Source organism: Mytilus trossulus, chromosome 7 (assembly GCF_036588685.1).
Source record: "Mytilus trossulus isolate FHL-02 chromosome 7, PNRI_Mtr1.1.1.hap1, whole genome shotgun sequence".
In the NCBI taxonomy this organism is placed as follows: Eukaryota; Metazoa; Mollusca; class Bivalvia; order Mytilida; family Mytilidae; genus Mytilus; species Mytilus trossulus.
Window position 1 is genome coordinate 78,941,889 of NC_086379.1, and position 21,858 is coordinate 78,963,746.

Sequence of the window (21,858 nt, forward strand, 5' to 3'; positions counted from 1 at the left end):
TGGACCGCTTGTATATTTTGTTGCAACAAAACATTTTAGAAAGATAAAAAAATACTCAAGTTTGAATCAGATGAGCATATTAAGAATGTTTTAACCGTGTCAGATAAAGTTAATTTAAAGTTTAAAATGGTTTCCCGTCCATCTTTTAAACTTCAAGCACTCTGTCATTTTGGTTGCATTACAAATTATTTGCTAAAAACGAAAAAAAAATCAGATATCTCAGATCACGATACTGCTTTTACTAATTTCATTTTGGCTATTGACAACGATGTAATGGTCATTCCTTATGACACCATTACTAGATAAATATACTACTTAGTAGTAGATTTTTTCTTCCAGCTGATTCTAATTTAAAATATTCTACTTGTAAAATGTAGTCTAAACTTATTGATTTCTATAGAAATTCAGTTGTCAAACAACTTCAAGGCAAATATAACAATATTTTGTAGCAAAATAACTATTTGAGATGCCATATCAGCTGCTAGTCAATTGAAAACTGAACTCAAAATTTTTAATGTCATATGTAATAGACACAAAAAACGGACAGATATGTCATTCCGCTGCAAGTATACAATAGAAAAGACATCTCTACAAACTCTACAGAAGTATACCCTACTTCGGAAGAATTATCTCTTTCTTCTTCAGTTCAGTCAATACCTTCGTCTTTATTGCAATTGATTTTATGGTAACTCGATGAATCTGCATAGCCAAGACTATTCTCAGGAAATGGCATCACAGAAATTGCGTAATTGCTTAAGCAATTGTTGCGTCAACCGTTTGTGTGGCCATTTTTTTTTCCTCCTTTTCATTTAGGATTGGCTTTACAAATGTACCATGAGTTTGGTTCAAAACACCTTGTTGAAATATTGAATGCCAATGGATTTTATGCTTTTTAAAGTAGAGTGCGACACTATCTCATGTGTTGCCAACCATGAAATTGAGCGAAATCAAGATAGTGTGTACGTCTCATGCATAATGTTTCCCCATCATCTTTGCAAACAAGCATATGGATGTCATCTTAACCCCAATTTAGATCTCTGTTAAATCTTGGATGAATTGAAAGGGATGGTTTGAAGCTGGTATTTCTTTGGAACAAATGTCTTCAGACTTCCTACAATACCTTGTCTGTACTTGTAAAGAAAAACTCAAAATAACGTGTTTGCTTTGAGCAGAATCTTTCATGTGCATACCTGTGGCCATGTGAAATGTATAGAAAAATTAAAAACATGTCTTATGACGGTTGGTGAAAAGGAAGATGATGGAGATAACGGCTGATTAGGTATAGAGCTTGTTGAACTAATACACACGGTCACAGCCCCCGGGTTTGGGGAGTGTTGGCGTGCCCTTAAAAAGTCAAACCCCGCCACATTCTGTTTGCGTCTGTTTCAAGTCACGAGGCGGTAATGCAGTGTTTTTTTCTATATACTATATTTTTTTTGTTTCTTATTCATTTTGTATATCAATCAGGTCTAGAGATTTTTCGTTTGTTTAACAATATTCATTTCGTGAATCGAAGACTATGCAGTATAAATTTTACTCATTGTTGAAGCCGGTACGGGACGTATTGGTAATTTAAGTCTCATTTGGAGGGTTGCCTCATTTGCAATCATATCACATCTTCTTTTTTTTATATGGAATACTTTTAAAGTTTTTGGTACGTTGCAAGGAAAAAAAAGGGGGATATAGGTACAGAGTAAAATACGCAACAACAGATAATACTATATGGAAGCAGTAATAATTGTGAAAAAAAAACCAAAGCAACGAATAAAACCTGAAGTATCCGCAATTCAATTTGAGGTCATATTTGACTGTAGTGCTCTATTGCTTTGATTTGATACCTCACCCAATATGATGGTTTAAAAAATAATTTTAAAGTATTGTCCTGCATGACACTTGATTTTTACCTGAAATTGAAATTTTTCAAAAGGTAAAGGTGCTCTAAACATTTTATCGCTTGAAAACTTAATTTTTGAAGTTTTGTTTATAAAACGTTGTTTTCTGATTTTTTTGATAAAATAAATCTTAATGATTAAGGTTTATGTATAACAACAAACATCAATAAAGCCAAAACAGTATCGTTTGTATTTATGTAGAGTTTAGAAATAGAAAAAAAATGTCAAAATTGAAACCCTCCCAAATTTTCAGATTTTCATATATGACCTTTGACCTCAATTTTAAAAAAATGTGACCATACTTTGTCCTGACGACAGGCATATTATTATAGTACATGATTTCCTCTTTCCAATGATATATTAAATAGGTGTGTGTTCGGTAGGGAGATTAAATTAAAAAAAATCTACCTTCAGTCACCGCACTATAAGAATTGTTGCACAATCAGGATGTGGTATTTGTTTATTTACATTTTCTACATTACCTGTGATTATCAGTAAATCAGGAACAGAAAATATGCTTTGACATTCTATTATTTGTACAAGAAACGTACTGAGAAGCTGCAATTAGTTAAGAACTATAAAGTTGTCACTAAATATCATCCTATGTATTGCTAGGGTTAAGACTTGATGCACAATCAACATTTGGTTTGTTTATTTAAATTTTCTATATTTACCTGTGATTATCTTCAAATTGCTTTTGATTGATAGGATGCTGCCTGTTACAATTGCGACAATGAACATTCCTTTGTGAATATACGATTTTATCCACCAAGGGTGGAGAAAAGAGTACTGAAATGTAACCTTTGGCTAGCAAAGATAAGACTGGGTACAATTTAGACCTTGTAATATTGTTAAGACGCATGTCTATTGTTGAGCACTATGTTGCCTCCTGGATGTTTTATTTTTTAAATTTTTTGATGTTGGGTAACTTGGGTTGCTGTCTACTCAGTTCTCTTTTTATTTACATTATCAAGTCTGCAAGTCAGAGATAAATGTAGGATACTCCTACAATTCATTCATTACATCTTGTGAATTCCTAAAATTGGAACAGCAATATCAATTCAAGTATAAATAAATGAATTGGAAGCCACCTTGTGTGACGTAAATTGTTTATGAATGGTTTAAGTTCAGAACTGAACTGTTGAAAAACAAGATGCATATCAATTACAATACAAGAGGCTCCAAATGGTTAAACAAGATCCAACTTTCCCTTTAGAGGGCCCAAATGAGTCGACAAGATCCAATTTTCCCTTTAGAGGGCCCAAATGAATCTACAAGATCCAATTTTCCCTTTAGAGGGCCCAAACTAATCGACAAGATCCAATTTTCCCTTTAGAGGGCCCAAATGAATCGACAAGATCCAACTTTCCCTTTAGAGGGCCCAAATGAATCAACAAGATCCAACTTTCCCTTTTGAGGGCCCAAATGAATCGAGAAGATCCAACTTTCCAATTAGACTATTGGTCAACATGAAAACAATATTCAATATCAAAATTCAGCAGTTATTTATTTATACTGTAATTTCAACAAGATATGACAATGTAAACAACAACTGGATATTTAATCATTAGAAAACATTTACATGCATTTAAAAATATTTCGTTTTGTTTCAATTAAGCATGGAATGTACCATTATCTCACTACACCAGTTATTTTACTTCTCCTTAAAACCTATGATAAAATGGCGTTTTTAATGAGTTATTAATAGACAAACTATAAAAGGACTTTATCCCACTAAATATATCTGCATATATAAAATTGAGAATGGAAATGGGGAATGTGTCAAAGAGACAACAACCTGACCAAAGAGCAGAAAACTTGTTTGCTTGCCATGCAACATGCAATACAGATGCTCACTACATTTTTTGAGGATATATAATCTGATTGGTAATATATCGGAACAAAGAAAAGTGAAACTTTTTTGTAATTTACATCAAAAGCAAGAAACATAAAACAATAACTACAACAGCATACTATATATTTTACATTTCAAACAACAACAAAGATCTTTAATGAAATTATCATACATGTATGTACAAGCATATCTTAAAAAGTTCACCAAAAATTCCACTGTTTAAATGAACATGTTGGAATTCAACTGTTCGTAATGTTAATCTGATTTTCTTTTTATAATCCTAACAACTACTTTTGCTAAAGAGTTGAAATCTGTTTTAAAAAAATCATTACCAATATGCATTTAACAAAAGAGAAATTTATAATAGAAACTTTCTTGTGATTTACATTTTTCCCTTTTTAGCTTGCATGTAATGAATTTTCAAGAAAATTCCTTGTAGGTTACTTTAAACACATGATTTTATCAATAATAAAGCAAAATAGACCGTTGGCCATTGAAACTAAGACAATATTTGCCCAGATGTTGTCACTTTCATTAGTTGTTCACTCAACGAGTTAAATACCTACTGTGATATGCAAAAGCCCACTGAATAAGCACAGTAATTTCAAATCAAAATAAGAATATGTGGTATAATTGCCAATGAGACAACTCTCCACCCAAACCAAATAATGTAGACATTTACACTGTGATTATGCCTCAATGGCATCTTTCCCATACCCCTTTTTTGATCCCATTAACAAAATTTGAATAAATAAATTTAACAAAACTTATATATATGAATTAATAATCTCATAGATGTATGGCAGGATAACTTCAATCAATGAAAAACTTTATATTTATTCAGCACTATTATTTATATCTGCACCAAATGCACCAACTTAATTCAGCACTATTATTTACATCTACACCAAATGCACCAACTTAACAGAATACAAAATTGAAGCATACATAATTTTATATAATCAACAAACATTTTCAACAAAAGATTTTGGTTTTAAGCACATGTTTTATTTCCTAAAAGACTTCACTAATTATTACAAAATATGCCAGAAAAAATAATGCACACCCAGGTGAATTTTGATAGAACTACAGCTTCTGGTAGTTAAGCTCTCAAAGACAACTTTTCTGAAATGCTAATAAAAAAAAATCAACAGACTAACTGTCTGAGGTAAAACATATACAATATACTACATTAACTTTTTGCAAAAATAATATGTATTACCCTATTAACCTTTAAAAAAGTGTGACTAGCATATCTAGAATCAATACTTTTGCTTTTGTTATAAAAATTAAACAAGAAATGGTTGACTTGACTAAAAGTTAAAGCTGACAATCAACAAATTGTCTACAGACAGACAGACGAAACACCCAACACCTTACAGTATAATGACTGGTACATTAATGAACGGGTTATTTTAAAAAGAAAGATTAAATAAGGTGGTTTTGGACTAGTAATCATTCATTAAAAAATGTAGAAAACAAGTTAATTGGTTTTGACTTTCTTTTGTGTTGTTCTTGGAAGGCTGTATGATTGTGTCATAATCTGGAAAAACCAATAAAATCCAAATGTACAAACACCACATACAACTGCAATATATTCAGCATGGTTAGGGAATTTTGTTCCACAAATTGTATAATAGTCAGTGCCGGGTTTTGGTAAATTCTTCACACAGTGAAAGTCAAAAATGGCTTCATCATAGTGGTCCAAACATAGATATTTATTCTTTGCCAACACCTAAAAATACAAACAATAAATAGTAAACATGCATTTCAAATCACTGTGTCTACTTCACAGTCTTCACAAAGAAATTCTAGATGAACAAGCCCCAAAATTAGTCTTACCAAAAATAAACTTCTATGGCTTATGATGCCTGTTTTGGGGGAAATTCATCTGGCTGACAATCTTTTTACTGGGCCAGGGCCTCAAGTCTTTATGCATGTTGGTTAAAAGCTCAAAAGAGCTTATGTTAGGTTCTTGTTTGTTTACTTTGCAGACTCTAAATAAAACTTAATCATCATTATTATCTATTATCTAAGGTAATCATGAAGACTGCTTTCACAATCCCAATAAGGCAAATCAATTTTGTTAAATGTACTTTTTGATGGCTTAAGGTGGTACCCAATATATAAAAAAGAAGATGTGGTATGATTGCCAATTAGACAACTATCAACAAAAGACCAAAATGACACAAACATTAATAATTATAGGTCACCGTACAGCCTTCAACAATGAGCAAAGCCCATACCGCATATAGTCAGTTATAAAAGGCCCCGATAAGACAATGTAAAACAATTCAAACGAGAAAACTAACGGCCTTATTTATGTAAAAAAATGAACGAAAAACAAATATGTAACACATAAACAAACGACAACCACTGAATTACAGGCTCCTGACTTGGGCCAGGCGCATACATATATAATGTGGCGGGGTTAAACATGTTAAGGGGATCCCAACCCTCCCCCTAACCTGGGACAGTGGTATAACAGTACAACATAAGAACGAACTATAAAAATCAGTTGAAAAAGGCTAAACTCATCAGATAGACAAAAAATAAAGTGGAACACTTTCACTAAAATTAATTTGGCTCGTTTAATTTTCATAAAATTTTGTCAAAGTATTTACTTTGACACTTCAACAAAAATATAAAAATTAATTTTTTTTTAACCAACCATTTTATCAGAAAAATTACACTGGTTATATATAGCAATTTGACAAACACCAATTTTGATCATTGAGAAGCTTAATATTCCTTTTACAACACAACATTATTAAAATGTTTAGCTGACTTTACAGAGTTATCTCCCTGTAGTGTTTGGTACCACCTTAACTATCAGAAACTGAAGATAAAACCACTACAAGAAAGGTGTTTCATATAAAATACATAAAACTTAAATTCTGACAAAAAGTGTTAAGAATAATAAATCTTCAAAAAGTAAAATAATAATGTATCGCCCCCTTTTTAGAGTGACAAAATTAATAAGAGGTATTAAACTTACATGACCAAATGCTGTGTAGACTGGTACCGTTTCCTGACAAGCTCCTACAGGTTCATGTAGACCTGTGACTACATTATTCTCTGGTTTAGATATGAATACAAGGATGACGTAGAATCCATAATGGAGGATCAATTGAAGCAGGATCTCACTATTGTATTTATCTAAAATAAAACTCCCTAGGTTAACCAAATTAACATTTGATATATTTATACTTTATAGCATAGGCTATGTTGTTTATGACATTATAAGTTTAGCCCCAAAATTAACCTGTTATAATTAAAATCCAATTTTTAAGGTATTTTGATGCCATTATTTGTCATGCCATCATACCAGGGGCGGATCCAGGATTTCAGATTAGGGGGGGGGGGGCACAGTGTTTATATTCGGCGATTGGAGAGGGGCGAAAAAAAAAATTTATAGGTTATTTTTTTTGAAATATTCTTCTTACGGGGTGCAATTTAGGTATTTAAAACTATTGTGAGGTACAGTCAGCAAGAAATTAAAGTTTCAAGTAGAAACCACCTAAATTCAACCTGACAACAATCTACAATCACTAGTATCATGGACGGACAGATGTAAAACAATATGTCCCTGTTCCGCGAAAAAAAACTCTCAGTTATGATGGCAAGGTCTCCTACAAACTTAAAAAATCTTCAACAATCTCCTAACACCAATACTTTACGCACTACATGTAAGAGTCTGAGATTCATTCTGCATATCTATGATAGAGTTTATAAAGCTACAGTTCTAAAGCTGCAGCACAAAATAGAAGCTGAAGATCATGAGAACATTTTGTTTTGATTCTGTGTTCCTATGCAAATCAATCTACACTTAAGACACCAGCACTTCTAATATATTTTATATATCAATATCAGGTAATAAATATCTCAGTCAACCAATCCTTGAAAGACATTGGTGCTGGTAGTTGTAATAAATAAAAATACAGAAACATCACAAAAATAAGAAGCCCTTGTTTGCAGATCATCAATGTGTCTTAGGCATTTGTACATCATGTACATGGTTTCAATTAATATGTGAAATGAGACCAGTTCACTTAAGAATTACTTTAACACTTCTATCATAAAGTGGATGATAGAAGCGCGGTACATAGTAAACATCCAGTGTGCGGTATTTACGATAACTTCATAACACCATCCTCGACAAACTTGATTAGGACAACGGTAATGTAAAGAGTTGACAGATAGACGGGCGGATCAACGGAAGCAAAGCGTGACAAGACAGATCACATCAGCTCACATGACCAATACTAGATACTAGAATTTTATTTTGCAAACGAAAATTTCCACTTTTCACCGTGATTTTCAATTGTCCTTTCATAATATCTGTTTTTACTTTTTGGATTTTCGGAGGTTGTGCCAGACTTAATATATACTGTGTTCGCCACAAATCAATAAAATCAGAATAAGATGCATTTACGAAGTTATTTTTATTTTGTGGGGATCCCAGCCATGCTTGTTATACGGTATCCCCAATTCAGCACTTTGATTATCAAAGAAATTGATTATAAAAACAGCAAATACAATGTAACATTTTTTTTAATTTTTCAGTCAGAATACAGTCAGAATACAGTCAGAAACACCTTCCTTTGAAGTATATAATATTTATTGAACTCAAATAAATCGTAGGTCAGTTGATTAGTAAACACGTTGATTCTGTTACTAAGTTACTTAGTATAGAAAGTACCTGGTTAAACTGACTGTTTTATATACTTTGAATGTTAAGAAGGAATGTTCTCTTCTGATACTGAAACAAGTTGAAGACAACCCATACTTTGCAAATTTTAGGGAGGTGCACGCCTGCCACACCCCCGCCTTAATCCGCCCCTGCATACTATTCCATGTGCAGTATTGAATATAGAAAAGTTATAAGAATTCCACTCAAACTTATTAGTAATATATGAATTTTATTCAATTTTAAAAGTATGTTTAACTGTTTTGACTGGTGAGCCCTTGATGATCCTTATGTAGATGAAACATTTGTTTGGCATTTTATTTATAACCTTGTACATGTGATGAATTTTTTAACCTTGTACATGTGATGAATTTTTTTTCAGATTTATTGTTAAGTTTAACCCCTCATGAATAAATCACTTATGACCATCTGTGCATGTTAATGCTGTAAGATTTTCATAAACTCTTTTGATATAAATATATTTTTGACTTATCACACAACACACTTACTTTTCCTATCTGTTGGTTTGCTTTCAGATTTAGATCTGTCTGCAGACCATATAATCATAACATAGAAAGCAAATAGCAGAGCAACACAAACTTCTGAGTGTAGTTTGTTGGTATCATGGAGGGGATGGTAGATTGGTAAGAATTGTAAAACTCCTAATGGCATTCCAAGAAGTCCAGTTAATACACATGTGATAAGCTCCTTGGAAAAACTGAAATTAAAAAAACCCACAGCTATTCATGGATTTTAAACAACCAGAAAGACATTATTGACTGCTACTAGAATTAATCATTTTAAAATGCAGATAAAATATTAAAGAGTTATCTCCTCTTATACAGCTAAGTTCAAATAACGATACAAACAAAAACTGTAATTTGGTACTGTAAATTCAGAAATTATTGCGTGCATTTATTATTGTGATTTTGTCATTTTACACTTGAATGCGATTTTAATTTTTACGATTTTGAGAAAAGTCATGCTTAATTCAGTTAAAATATTACAAAATGCGAGTTTTAATTATTGCGTTTACAACTCAGTTGCATTATTCGCAATAATAAAAACCTCGCAATAATTTCTGAATTTACAGTATTTAAAAAAAAAATGCAATAAATCACTTATTTTCCTTTCAACTAAATAAACAATCTTACACATACATTTCCATTATGCTGTATGACTCAAAATGTGCAGATGTAAGCAAAGAGCTACTAAGACCGATTGTGTACTGCTTACTTTTTAATCCAAGATGGCAGATTGGCGGTATACAGTTAATCTACCTTTGAGAAAGTATGTTGGTTGTTGGGGTATTCAGAATTTCTTTTTTTACTTTCAAAATCCTTTTTAAAGGAATAGCAATTACCAAAATGTGGAGGATCAATACAAAAATCTTATATTTTCTATTACCTTGATGAGACCCATTTTTCTGTTTGATTATCCAGAAGTTTTCTTATTCCATGGAACACAAATGTGAATCCAGAAGCAAATGTTGCATGGAAGTAATAGCTTGTCCACGGCACCCAATAATGCCGATCGTAAATGTTAGGATCTGTGTCATGCCAGGTCCACCATAACGACTTTATACCCATGATGTCATAGGGCAGGTCTATCAATACGACTGATACTCCAACTGAAATAGAAAATATAACAATTGGAGTACACAGGGTAAGAAAAATAAACATACCTGTGAACAATATTTTGTCAAATCTCAACATTGGAAAATCAATTATTTCATGATTATTACTGCTTAGATCATACATTGTATTTTTAATAAAGAACTCAGTAATTTTCTATATTATTCAATTAGCCTGTTTACAAGTCGGTTGTCTCTCGCTCTCTATATATATAAATATATATCAATTCAGACTTCAGAATGGTATAAAAATACAGCACAAACAATATTTTCCAAAAGACTAAAAAAGTGAAAAAACATCCTGTGGATTCATTTATTTTGGTGGGTACTAATTTTCATGGAATGAGCGAAATTTGCATGTTTGTGGATGTCTAATTACGTGGTTTTCTACATACAATATTTGTTATTCGTTGGACATTTAATTTCGTGGTTCGCCAGTACCCACGAAAATTGGTATCCAACAAATAATAATGAATCCACAGTATTTAAAAAAAAAGCATTTGACTAACAGGTCGAACAACTGATGTTCTTAAACCCTGCTGACTGCCATTGGTGATTGCCAAATAAATTGATCACAAGATGCAACAAAATGGATCTTAATATTAATTTTATGCTAAACAGAAAACAATGAACTTGCAGGCAGATGTTATACCACAAACATGAGGTGCAAAAAAATTGTACACCAGATCCAGATTTCGACAATAAATGTCTCTTCAGTGATGTTAGGGATCGAATATATATATATAGAGAGAGAGAGACAGCCTTCCTACACCAATCTTACAGTGAGATGCTTATAGGTGTTACTGTAAAATTTTACCTATAGCTCAACCTGTTTTTAAAATTGTCAACACAATAGAGACATTTAAATTGACCAGTTGGTATTGTTAGATTTAAAATATACCTTGATTCTACCTCTACACCTAACCCAAAGTTTCAGCATGCTTTTTTCCTGAAGATTTTTTTACCTAGGATTATTCGATTAAAAATTGATAGGGAAGAAAATAGTTTTGGTTTTAATTGTTTTAAATCCCTGATATATATATGATTTATCTATTTTTTACCTAAAATTCTAAATCAGTAAAAGATTAAAATAAATATGTATTGCTATGTTTGAAAATTTAAACTGTTTTTACACCAAAATGCTTCTTTAAAATTCTAACCCTTATACATAGTATTGTCCAGCTGCCAGTGAAACAAGAAATAGCTGCTCAGGTGTTTACAGTTTAAATTTTCAGAGGGATATGTTGTTCTTTTCTTCAAATGACCCTTCAAGATTCTCATTTTGGATTATTATTTGCAATGTTTGAAATTTTTTGGTGTCATTGTGCATACAATATTCAATATTGGATTTATTTTATTTGAATTCACTACTCAGACTTTTTATAGCAATTTTGCTTCTTAAATTGTGATTTGTTTCTTTCAAGATTTTATTGTCATGAAGGACATCAAGGAGGAAATAATTCATTCAAACCGTTTTGTGGGGCTTACATATGATGTTGTACATATAAAATTCGAAATAATTTTGGAGTATACCTTGATGTGTTTTTAATTTGAAATCTATTATAATATTAGTGGGAGTTAAAATGCTGTGTTCACTAAAGGAAATTCAATTTTTCATACAATGGGATTTAGTTATGTTAAAGATTTAAAAATTTCAAAACTGGAATTCAAGTAAGAGATATAGTGTGTGTTCATCCAACATGTTTCTGTGGCTTTAAATGTGATTTTTGAAATATTCATTATTAATTTTGGGATCTATTACAAATTTAAGATGATTCCCTATTTAAGTGGGATCTTGGAAATGAAATAAAATGTGAAGTAATGCAGTGGATATAGTCTAATCTAGTGATAAAGTGAAAAATGAAAGTAAAATATTCCTAACATGAGGAAATGTTTGAAGTGAATGTGAAATTGGAAATAGTCATTATAAAATTCTGAATCAAATATTGATTGATTTGGAAATTTATTATAGGAAATGAAATAAAATTTTTACTGTGGATATATTAAAATCAGGTGATATATAGTAAAAATACAAATAAAATATTACAAAATATAAGTGAGGATAACTATTTGGAATATAGTAATGGAAATGATTCTGAATTATGTATAGATTCTGCACCTGTTAAATTAGGATGTATATCATTGGAAATTAATCAGGATTTATACTATGGATTTAGAAAAAAATCTAGTGAAGTAGTGAAAAATGAATAAAATTGGGAATTATTTAAAGTCTTTGGAATTCTGGATGAGATGTCAAATATAAGTGTAAAAAAATAAATGAAATTGTTTGTTCAAATATGATTTTGAGGTTTCATTAAAGTGAGTGAAATATTACGACTGGATTATTTAGGGTATTAAACACTGCTAGTAGTGGCTATGCAAACATTTAGATGAAATGTAGTGCATTTTAGGTCATGCAATTTTAAATTAACTGCAAGAAAATAAAATATATGATATAGTCATTCTTGTTTGGCTTGATCACTCGTAATAAGATTTTGAATGACAGTAAAATAAAAATCTCTCAATAGAATAATCCTAGGTAAAAAAAAGTTCAGGAAAAAAGCATGCTGAAACTTTTGGTTAGGTGAATAAATTTTTTTACAGGTAGCATCAAGGTAGATTCAAATCTAACAATACCAACTGGTCAATTTAAATGTCCCTATTGTGTTGACAATTTTAAAAACAGGTTGAGCTATAGGTAAAATTTTACAGTAACACCTATACGCAACTCACTGTAATAACATTGAAATTTTTTCATTCAAATAATCCTTTCAAGTCCATATACAGTTCACATTAATATATCTATATCATAAAGCCTTAACAAATAAATTCTAAACACATTTTCAAGTAAAAAAAGTATGGAAAGGTTGAAAAACATCTTTAATCCAACCAGGCCTGTAGCCAGGAATTTCCAAGAGGGGTTCGTTGGACTCACAAACTTGACTTTAACAACACCCCCCCTGGCTACAGGTATGCCAACAATCAATGTTCCTTCAAATTATGTAAAAAAATAAATTAAATAAGCTTTATTATAAGTAATTTCTATCAAAATAGTTATTCAAAATCTGTAAATTTAAAAATAGCAGATTATACCCTTAAATATTGAAAGTACTGGTAATAGAATCAGTCCATGATATTCTAGTTCTAACAAACCTGCAAATGGTTCTCCCCACCAGGGTAACCTCATGTGGGACACTGCTACAGAGGCTGTATATATAAAGTACGGATCTGTAATCAAGAAAAAGTATTCTAATGTATTACAATGTAACAAGCAAAAGATAAAATTTACCCCTCATCTCCCTTTTCAAGTTTTCCTTCAAACAAATTGTATTTGGGAAGAATAATGACTGATTTATTTGAAGAATCTTGTAGATAGTAAATTGCTTAAGTATCAATGCACTTTGGTCCTAATTCTGTTCACCAAAAAAAAATCCACTCCACAGAGATATGACATTATTTCAGCTATTTTATTTAGAAACTTTCACAGTTGATAACTGCATGCTTTATAATGAAAGGACTGATAACAAAATATTTACACAAAAATCTACTAAGAATTCTATTGAACTGTTATGTCTCACCTACCATTGCTGCTGTCAGTTTTATAGTGTAATTGTTTCTGCAATTTCTTTTTGCTCATAGTGCTATTCAAGTTTGAAAATCTTTCATCACAGACTATACCCAAATGTTGTCCCCGTAAAAAAATCTCAAACACATGAACATTTAGATTCTTGAAAGTTATTTATTAACATTTAATTTTAATAAACACTTACATATCAAAGCAATGTATAGTGGAAGCCTGAGTCCTAGGAAGGTGACCACACCTTGGGCATGCCAGAAATTATCAATATCTGGTAAAAAATAAGAAACACATTCCACTGTTATTCCATGGAGAACAGTTGCCAGCCATAACCATCGAAATCTACCACCATTTCTTATAGCTGAAATATTTACAATAAAAAGTTATGTGGTGTCCTTTAAATTATGGCATTACATAAGATTTACTATTAAATAAATAGAATCTATCTTAACATCAATTGTTATAAGATAAATCTCCTCTCAAATTCAAAATAAGACCCTTTCTCATAAAATGTTTGATCATCTCTACAGAGACAGGAGAAACAATCACATCAAACAAGATACAATGCTGCAATTTGTTTCTTTAATAATTTTCTATGTAGTTCTTTATATTTATTTTTTAATGATCTGCATAGAGATCATGTTGTCGGATCCTATGTGATGACATCTGGCATGATTGCCTTTTTTTACAACATCCTTATAGCGTAAACTAGAGGCTCTAAAGAGCCTGTGTCTCGCATCTTGGTCTATGTGCATATTAAACAAAGGACACAGATGGATTCATGACAAAATTGTGTTTTGGTGGTGGTAATGTGTTTGTAGATATTTCTTAACTGAACATTCTTGCTACTTACAATTTTCTCTATCTAAAATAAACTTTTTAACCATTAGTTTAAAACAGAGGAAAATATTTTGTAAAAATTTTCAAAAATTTACCAAATTAATGAAAATTGTTAAAAATTGACTATAAAGGGCAATAACTCCTCAAGGGGTCAACTGACCATTTTGGTCATGATGACTTATTTGTAGATCTTACTCAGCTGAACATTATTGTTATATATAGTTTACCTCTATCTATAATAATATTCAAGATAATAACCAAAAGCGGCAAAATTTCCTTAAAATTACCAATTTAGGGGCAGCAACCCAACAACCAGTTTTCCGATTCATCTGAAAATTTCAGGGCAGATTGATCTTGACATGATCTTAGTTGGTTGGCTGGGTCACTGGACACATTTTTCTTAACTAGATACTCAAGTGATGATTGTGGCCAAGTTTGGTAAATTTGGCCCAGTAGTTTCAGAGGAGAAAATATTTGTAAAAGTTAACGACGACGAACACCAAGTCATGAAAAAAACTCACTTGGCCCTTCGGGTCAGGTCAGTTAAAAAAAATCAGGAGACAGCTAGGATATTGACTTCATAACAGAATATTTATAAAATAAACATGATAAAGATCAGCAATCAAGAAACCCTATATTGATGAAAAAAGAAAATCTACCATCCAGGGAAAGCATAAATCATAAAAAAAAAAGTAGAGGTATATTTATATATAAACTCTTATAAGTTTTCCTTTACAAGCATGTTCATTTGTACAAATGATGAAATGTAAGCAAAGATTGTGTAAATCAATCATTTACTTTACCATATACTATCATATAATAAGTAAGGGTAAGTAGAGTTTCTGTAAAACCAATCATATCTACACTTACCATGTATAAGGGTTAGCAGAGTTCCTGTAAAACAAACTATTTCTACTCCAAGAAAAGAGGCATGTTTCTCTATGGTATCATATGGATTTCTGAACTGTACCCACCAATCAAATCCCTGAAAATAGCTTCAAACTTAATTGGATTTAAATGGTAAATCTGAAGCAAACTAGCTACTAAATCAATTAATACAAAATCTAAATCATGAACAAATGGCCCAGCTTGCAATTTTTTTTTTTAAAGGATTTAAAGGATTTAACACTCTTTTAAAGGAATTAATTGGGGCATTGGATATTGCTTACTGAGTAAGTCATAAAAGTTTTTCTAATTGTGGAAAGTACACAATGTATTTCCCTATTCATCATGATCATTCCAGTATAATCTTTTTTTACTAAAAGAGTTATTTCCCCTTAAATCAAGAAGACAAAAATTATGAAAGTAAAGTAAAGTAAAGACCAGAAAAGGAGGAACAGTGTCAATTGAAGGGGAAGATATTGAAGAAGTAGACCAGTTTACTTATTTAGGAAGCATCATGGATAGAACTGGTGGGACAGATGCAGACATCAGGACGAGAATAAGTAAAGCTTGACAAGCTTTTGCTATGCTGAAGCCAGTTTGGAAATCAACAGCATTTACAGAAAACACCAAAATTCGTATTTTTAACACAAATGTTAAATCAGTCCTTTTTTATGGTGCAGAGACCTGGAGACTTACAGCAGGTGTACAACATCAAATCCAGGTTTTTATCAACAAATGCCTGTGCCAAATTTGTAAATTTTGGTGGCCAGAAACCATTAGTAACAAATGCTTATGGGAAAGAACCAACCAAGAACCAGCAACTAAAAAGCTAAAGAGGAGAACTTGGCAATGGATTGGGCATACTTTGAGGAAACCTGTAGGTACCATCGCTAGACAGGCATTAGAATGGAATCCCCAAGGACATTGGAGACCGGGAAGACCATTTCACAGCTGGAAAAGATCAAAGCACAAAGAGCTCGAGGAAATTGGATATACCTGGACCGAAGCAAAAAGGATAGGCCAAAATAGAGTAAGATGGAAAGCAACTGTAGCAGCCCTATGTTCCACAAGGAGCGAAGAGGATTAAGTCCAAAGTAAGAAATATTCTTAGACAAAATGTTTGGTATTTGTTTAAATATTTTTATTCATGCAATAAATCAGCAAGTTTTCTCCATATAAATAAACAGTCTAACCAATAAAATTCCATATCTGTCTACAAATAACAGTTTTGGGCAAATTAGACTGATTGTGTACTGCAATAGTACAATCCAAGGTGGCTGTATACCATGAATCTACTTTAAGCAAGAGGTTGTTTAATCCACAGTTTGGTAGAAAAAGTAATTTATTCATTGTTTAATAGATTGGTTGTTTTTTTCTCTGCATTTCCTGTCTAGTTGTATGAAATAAAAAAACATTGGCACCATTCTTAGAGCCCATGTTAACCAGTAATGTGCAGTTGTCATAACTAGAGGTTCCTTTATGTCAATATGACATAAGTTCCAATACAACTTTATTGCTATTTGTCTGCAATAACTAATTAACATCACAAATGTACGTGTAAAATTTTGACATCTAATGGGAAATTACACCACAAAGGAAAAGTGATTGTTGCACGACGTATATAGTTCAAGTGGCACAGATTCTCAGATGCGACATGTGTCTGGTCACCATATCTTAAAAAAGACATCCGCAAACTGGAATCTGTACAAAGAAGGGCCACAAAACTGGTAAAAAATATTTGTCATCTTAATTTATGAAGACAGGCTACATTCATTGGGTTTGCCAACCTTGGAATATCATAGGGATAGGAGTGATATGATACAAGTCTACAAATCATTGCATGGTATAGATGACATCGACTGGAGGAGCCTATTTACCATAGCACCATCTAATAATACTAGAAGTCACTCATTATATCTTTCTAAAAAACAGTGCAAGACTTCAACGGTGACGGCGAAGACTCTGAATATTTTTTAGTCTGCATTAAATTGCGAAAATTAGAACTCATTTAAATTCATATATGTTTGTGTTAAGTGTTTCTAACAGCTGTGCACATCTAAATAAGTATTTTTGATATAAAGTTTAATATCTATAATACTATAATTACGAGGTCCAATTTGTCAGCCGTCATCACGTAAAAACGACGAATCACAGAATTCAACTTTATATACAACTAATATAGTACAAAGGTGTAGATTAAAAATTACACTACCCCAGGCCCTTTTGTTTTCCACGTAATTAATATTGCCAATAATTAAGAAGTTCTGAGTCCGATACCAATAGTATATTCACCTGTTACCTTTACCTTATCTGTACGTTCCCCAACTGACAGGCGCACCACCAAACGGTGTATTCAGGATTAATATAATTATGCTATATACACGGGTCATAATCACAGGGTTGACACCACTAAATTGTCAAAGTGTTACCTATTGTAGTATTTTAATCAGTAAGACTTTCTAAGTTAACAATACGAATACTAAAAATATAAGGCATATAAGGACAATTTTCAATTTCTTAGTGGGCATGACGTAAAACAGCGAATCAAAGAATTCAACTTTATTTATAACTAATATAGGACAATGCTGTTGATTAAAAAATACTCCATTCCAGGACCTTTTGTTTTCCAAATAATTAATATTACCAATAATTGGTATGTTCCAGTTCGACGGGTTCAAACAAAAAGATTTGAAAGCAGAGAAAAACTGTGTATCTTATAATCGGCATGACTTTATCAGATGGCAATGCTAATACTAACAAGGCTTGCGCATAGTAATATACTTTAATTCCGTCACGGGCCCGTGATATCACGGGGGTGTTACAGTGTTATATATAAATAAGACATAAGACATAAGACATAAAGCTTTATTTAGAGTCGGTATAAGCAAGCAATTACAAACATAAGCTCTGAAGAGCTTTTAAACCCGACATAACAACAAATAAAACAAAACATACATATCGAGTCATGCACACAACATTAAACATATAAAGCAAGAGTTCAATCAGTATATAAACATGCAGCACAAAAGTTCTTTAAGCATCTTACAAGTTTAACACATACTGATACATGCAATTATGAGATAAAAACACAAAAGCACAAATGCATGAAATGAAATGGTTTGCACATAAAAGGCATATTAAAAGCACATTAAATATATTATTATGAGATGAGAAATCATATACATTTGTACAACAATCCAAGATGAGGGGTCTGTACTACAGTACAGTAGAAGCCTTTGGCTTATGCAATGACCCGAAGATAAAGGTAACGTGACGGTTCCCAAATTGCACCTATTTTGACAGTTTTTTTAACTGCATCTTTTTATGATCAAGACAAACATTTCCATTTTGTGTTTATTTTGTAGCCGTATCCTTCTTTATTATATAGGTACACCAATTTAATTTTTAATTCATATGGAATCATAGAAAAATTGGTGTAAACTAACCTCCAAATCATCGATGATTCTGTAATGAGAAGTAACCAAATTGCATCCATGTTCAAATTTGCATCGTAAAAAGTCGAATAACAGAGCTTTTGTTTATTTTTTTTCAAATATTTTGAACAATTGAATATTTGTCCATGCTTACTCTTTTTTTTAAGAAATGGATACTTGAAACATATTGTATTTGCTAATTTTAAAAAGATGACGTTTTGATGACGTTTCAGAACATATCCCCGAGGAACCAGTAATGATGCACCTAACGTTGTGTTTGTCTCTGCATTTAATCTACCATTTAAAAGAATAAGAAACACGGAATAGAATGAAAGATTGATCACTTGTTAATGTATTTCAATCATTAAACAGTTGATTTTTGAAACAGTAAAAGCAATAAAAATCATGTTTGCTAACATTACAAACGGACTGTCAACTTATAATGGATAGCAGTAATGACGCACTATAAACAAACCAGTAAAAACTACTTGCAGTGTACCTGATGTTCTAAAAATTGCTTCAATCCGGATAATTTAAAGTTAACACAATTCAACAAATTTAATTTTAATAACAAATTTTGACATATACAGTCACTTTTATGATCATGTTGATAGCAACACAATTTTTTTCATTAATTTAATTGTAACCTATATTTTATTTCAAATTTTATATAAAATTGTTCAAAATTTATCAAAGTGACATATATATTCCATATACTTGAAAATAAGAAGTAATTGCATTCATAAAACAACATTGACATTAAAACATTTATCAATGTATTCTCTGTACAATGAATGAAAAAAAATCGATAAACCATAGAAAATTATATACTGAGTGCCAATGAAAACGCTACACTTGGTTTTTCAAAAATAAAATTTATATTAGAAATGATAATCTCTAAAAATAAATTGTTCTTGAAAATTAACAATTCTAACAATAGATCGATTTCAAACAAAAATGTTCCATTGTCATCTTTCAGACGCTATAGGTAAACAAAACATCCAATGTCGAATCATCAACTCACAGTCCTAACAAAACATGTTACAACCCAGTTGTGTAGCGCAATCTCGACAGCCCCGTGGAATTAATCAACCCGGACGTTTAATGTGATCTCAAGGAATGTTGTTCCACTTGTCCCGCATATGAAACTCAAGCTGACTTTATGATATTGGTGGTGGTTTTCATCGTCTAAATCATGTCCAATCTGATGCAAAATTTGCATGATTGGACCAAAATCGGGTGCTACACGTGACATTTGGCCAAGATGGGTGCCAAATGTCTATGTAACATCCACTGACGATTTTTGGTACACAATGAATGATTTATGGTCTACAGAATTCGATATTTATGCCTTACGGCCGTTTAGATGTCACTAAGGAAAGATTTTGGTGCTTTTTAACGATTTCTGCGCAAATGATGCATTACTGAAATTGCTCCAAAGGATCTACCGTGACCACCATTTAACTCTCGTGACCTTTGTACACCCATCAGATTAAATATCGAATATGTTTAAGACCAAATGTATCGGTCCGGCTGAGCGTTTCTTGCTTTTTGTACCCCGGGATGTCGCTTATCATTAAATGATCCATTTTGGTTGAATTTGTGAATGATTTGGGTTATTGTAGAGGCTACAACTTCAGTCTTCTCGTGATTGTATGTACTGAAAGACTTCATTGGATCATGCCCAAAACTGCATGTCGCTGGATGTCAGAAATTCCTGGCATTTACTCAGATGTTTATTGCAAATTCATGACATTAGCCAAGCTTTAAATGACAAAATCGTGAAAACGGTGCGTATGTTAAAAAGCGGTGAACTCGGTTTATGTCCGTTCAAAATAAACCTTACTTCGCATTTGTTCCAAAAATCACTCAACCATAAAGTTGTCGTCAATTGTCTTAAAAGTCATTTTAAACCAACTATATAAAATTCTAATATAAATAAAATAAAAATTATAAGATTTTTTTTTTAAATATAAGTGTTGCGTTTTCACTGGCACTCAGTATATAAGTGACGATCATTTGTTCTACAGTGATTCCCGCTTAAATGTAATACCATGACACATGACAGTCATATGATTTGAAAAGCACAAACTGGGGCAGCATGTGCTTACATGCTTTTGCCGGCCAAAGTGGATTTAGGACTGATAATCATTCTGGGAAGGGTAGAATGTTTTTGACCTTAATAAAATGGCGGAAATTGCATTATCTTTACTAATTCAAGCAATAATAACATTTCTGGACAGAGTTTGAGGCATCTATGTTGTAGTCATGTGACCTTCACCATCATGTTATGAATAGTAATTATCGATGACGTCACAGCTTTTGTTTAGAAATATAAAACCCAAAACTAAATTGGTGCATCATTTCTGGTCTGCGTCAAAACAGGTACCAAGACGATATTGCTTTTTCAGTAAACACTTCATCTGTTGATAAATACTGTAAACGTTTTGTGTATATCTAAATATATTTACCTTTGTTGAAAGATGTACATACTATCGGATCATAAAAATACAACTTGCTTAGTCCCTAGGAAACCTTGTAAGATTTCCACTGCTATTTTTGCTAAATAGATGCAATTTGGGTACTTGTTGCAATTTGGGTACCGTTACGTTATAAAGGTACATGTATAAGGTATAAAGTGTACATTTTATCATCAGGCGCCAAAAATGTTTTACTGTTAACTTCACTTTGCAAGATTTGTTTACCGTTATTGTTCAAAAGATACACCCACTTGTGCTTCCCTATTATAAGTGGTGCCGATTTGACCAAATGCCGAAGTGTCAAGTGACTAGAATTTTAGAAATCCAACATTTCTTTAGGCTGTCTCTGGACTGTAGACTCATTTAAAATACTACATTCAATACAACCAATTTTATTTGTTTCTTTTGTCTCTCACCTTCAATTCTGACACATTAACGTGTTTTGCCATGCTAAGCAGCGGCCAGATCCACAATAATATCGAACGAGAAATTCGGCGCAAAGTTCGCAAAGTTCACTAATTAGTGCGACTTTTTACGAACATAGATTTCTAATTAATTGATTCTCGGATTAG

General features: G+C 31.9%; 1 protein-coding gene across 1 annotated transcript; it reads right to left on the minus strand.

Moving 5' to 3' along the window:
• Positions 1-4,576: 4,576 nt before the first annotated feature.
• On the minus strand, positions 4,577-21,846 carry LOC134725912 (uncharacterized). The gene is made up of 8 exons (XM_063590200.1): positions 21,703-21,846; positions 15,358-15,472; positions 13,841-14,008; positions 13,224-13,298; positions 9,845-10,067; positions 8,947-9,155; positions 6,746-6,906; positions 4,577-5,482 (listed from the first exon to the last, which is right to left on the minus strand). The coding sequence occupies exons 1-8, from the start codon at positions 21,733-21,735 to the stop codon at positions 5,231-5,233; spliced, it is 1,236 nt and encodes a 411-aa protein (XP_063446270.1). The 5' UTR covers positions 21,736-21,846; the 3' UTR covers positions 4,577-5,230.
• Between the last annotated feature and the right edge of the window lie 12 nt (positions 21,847-21,858).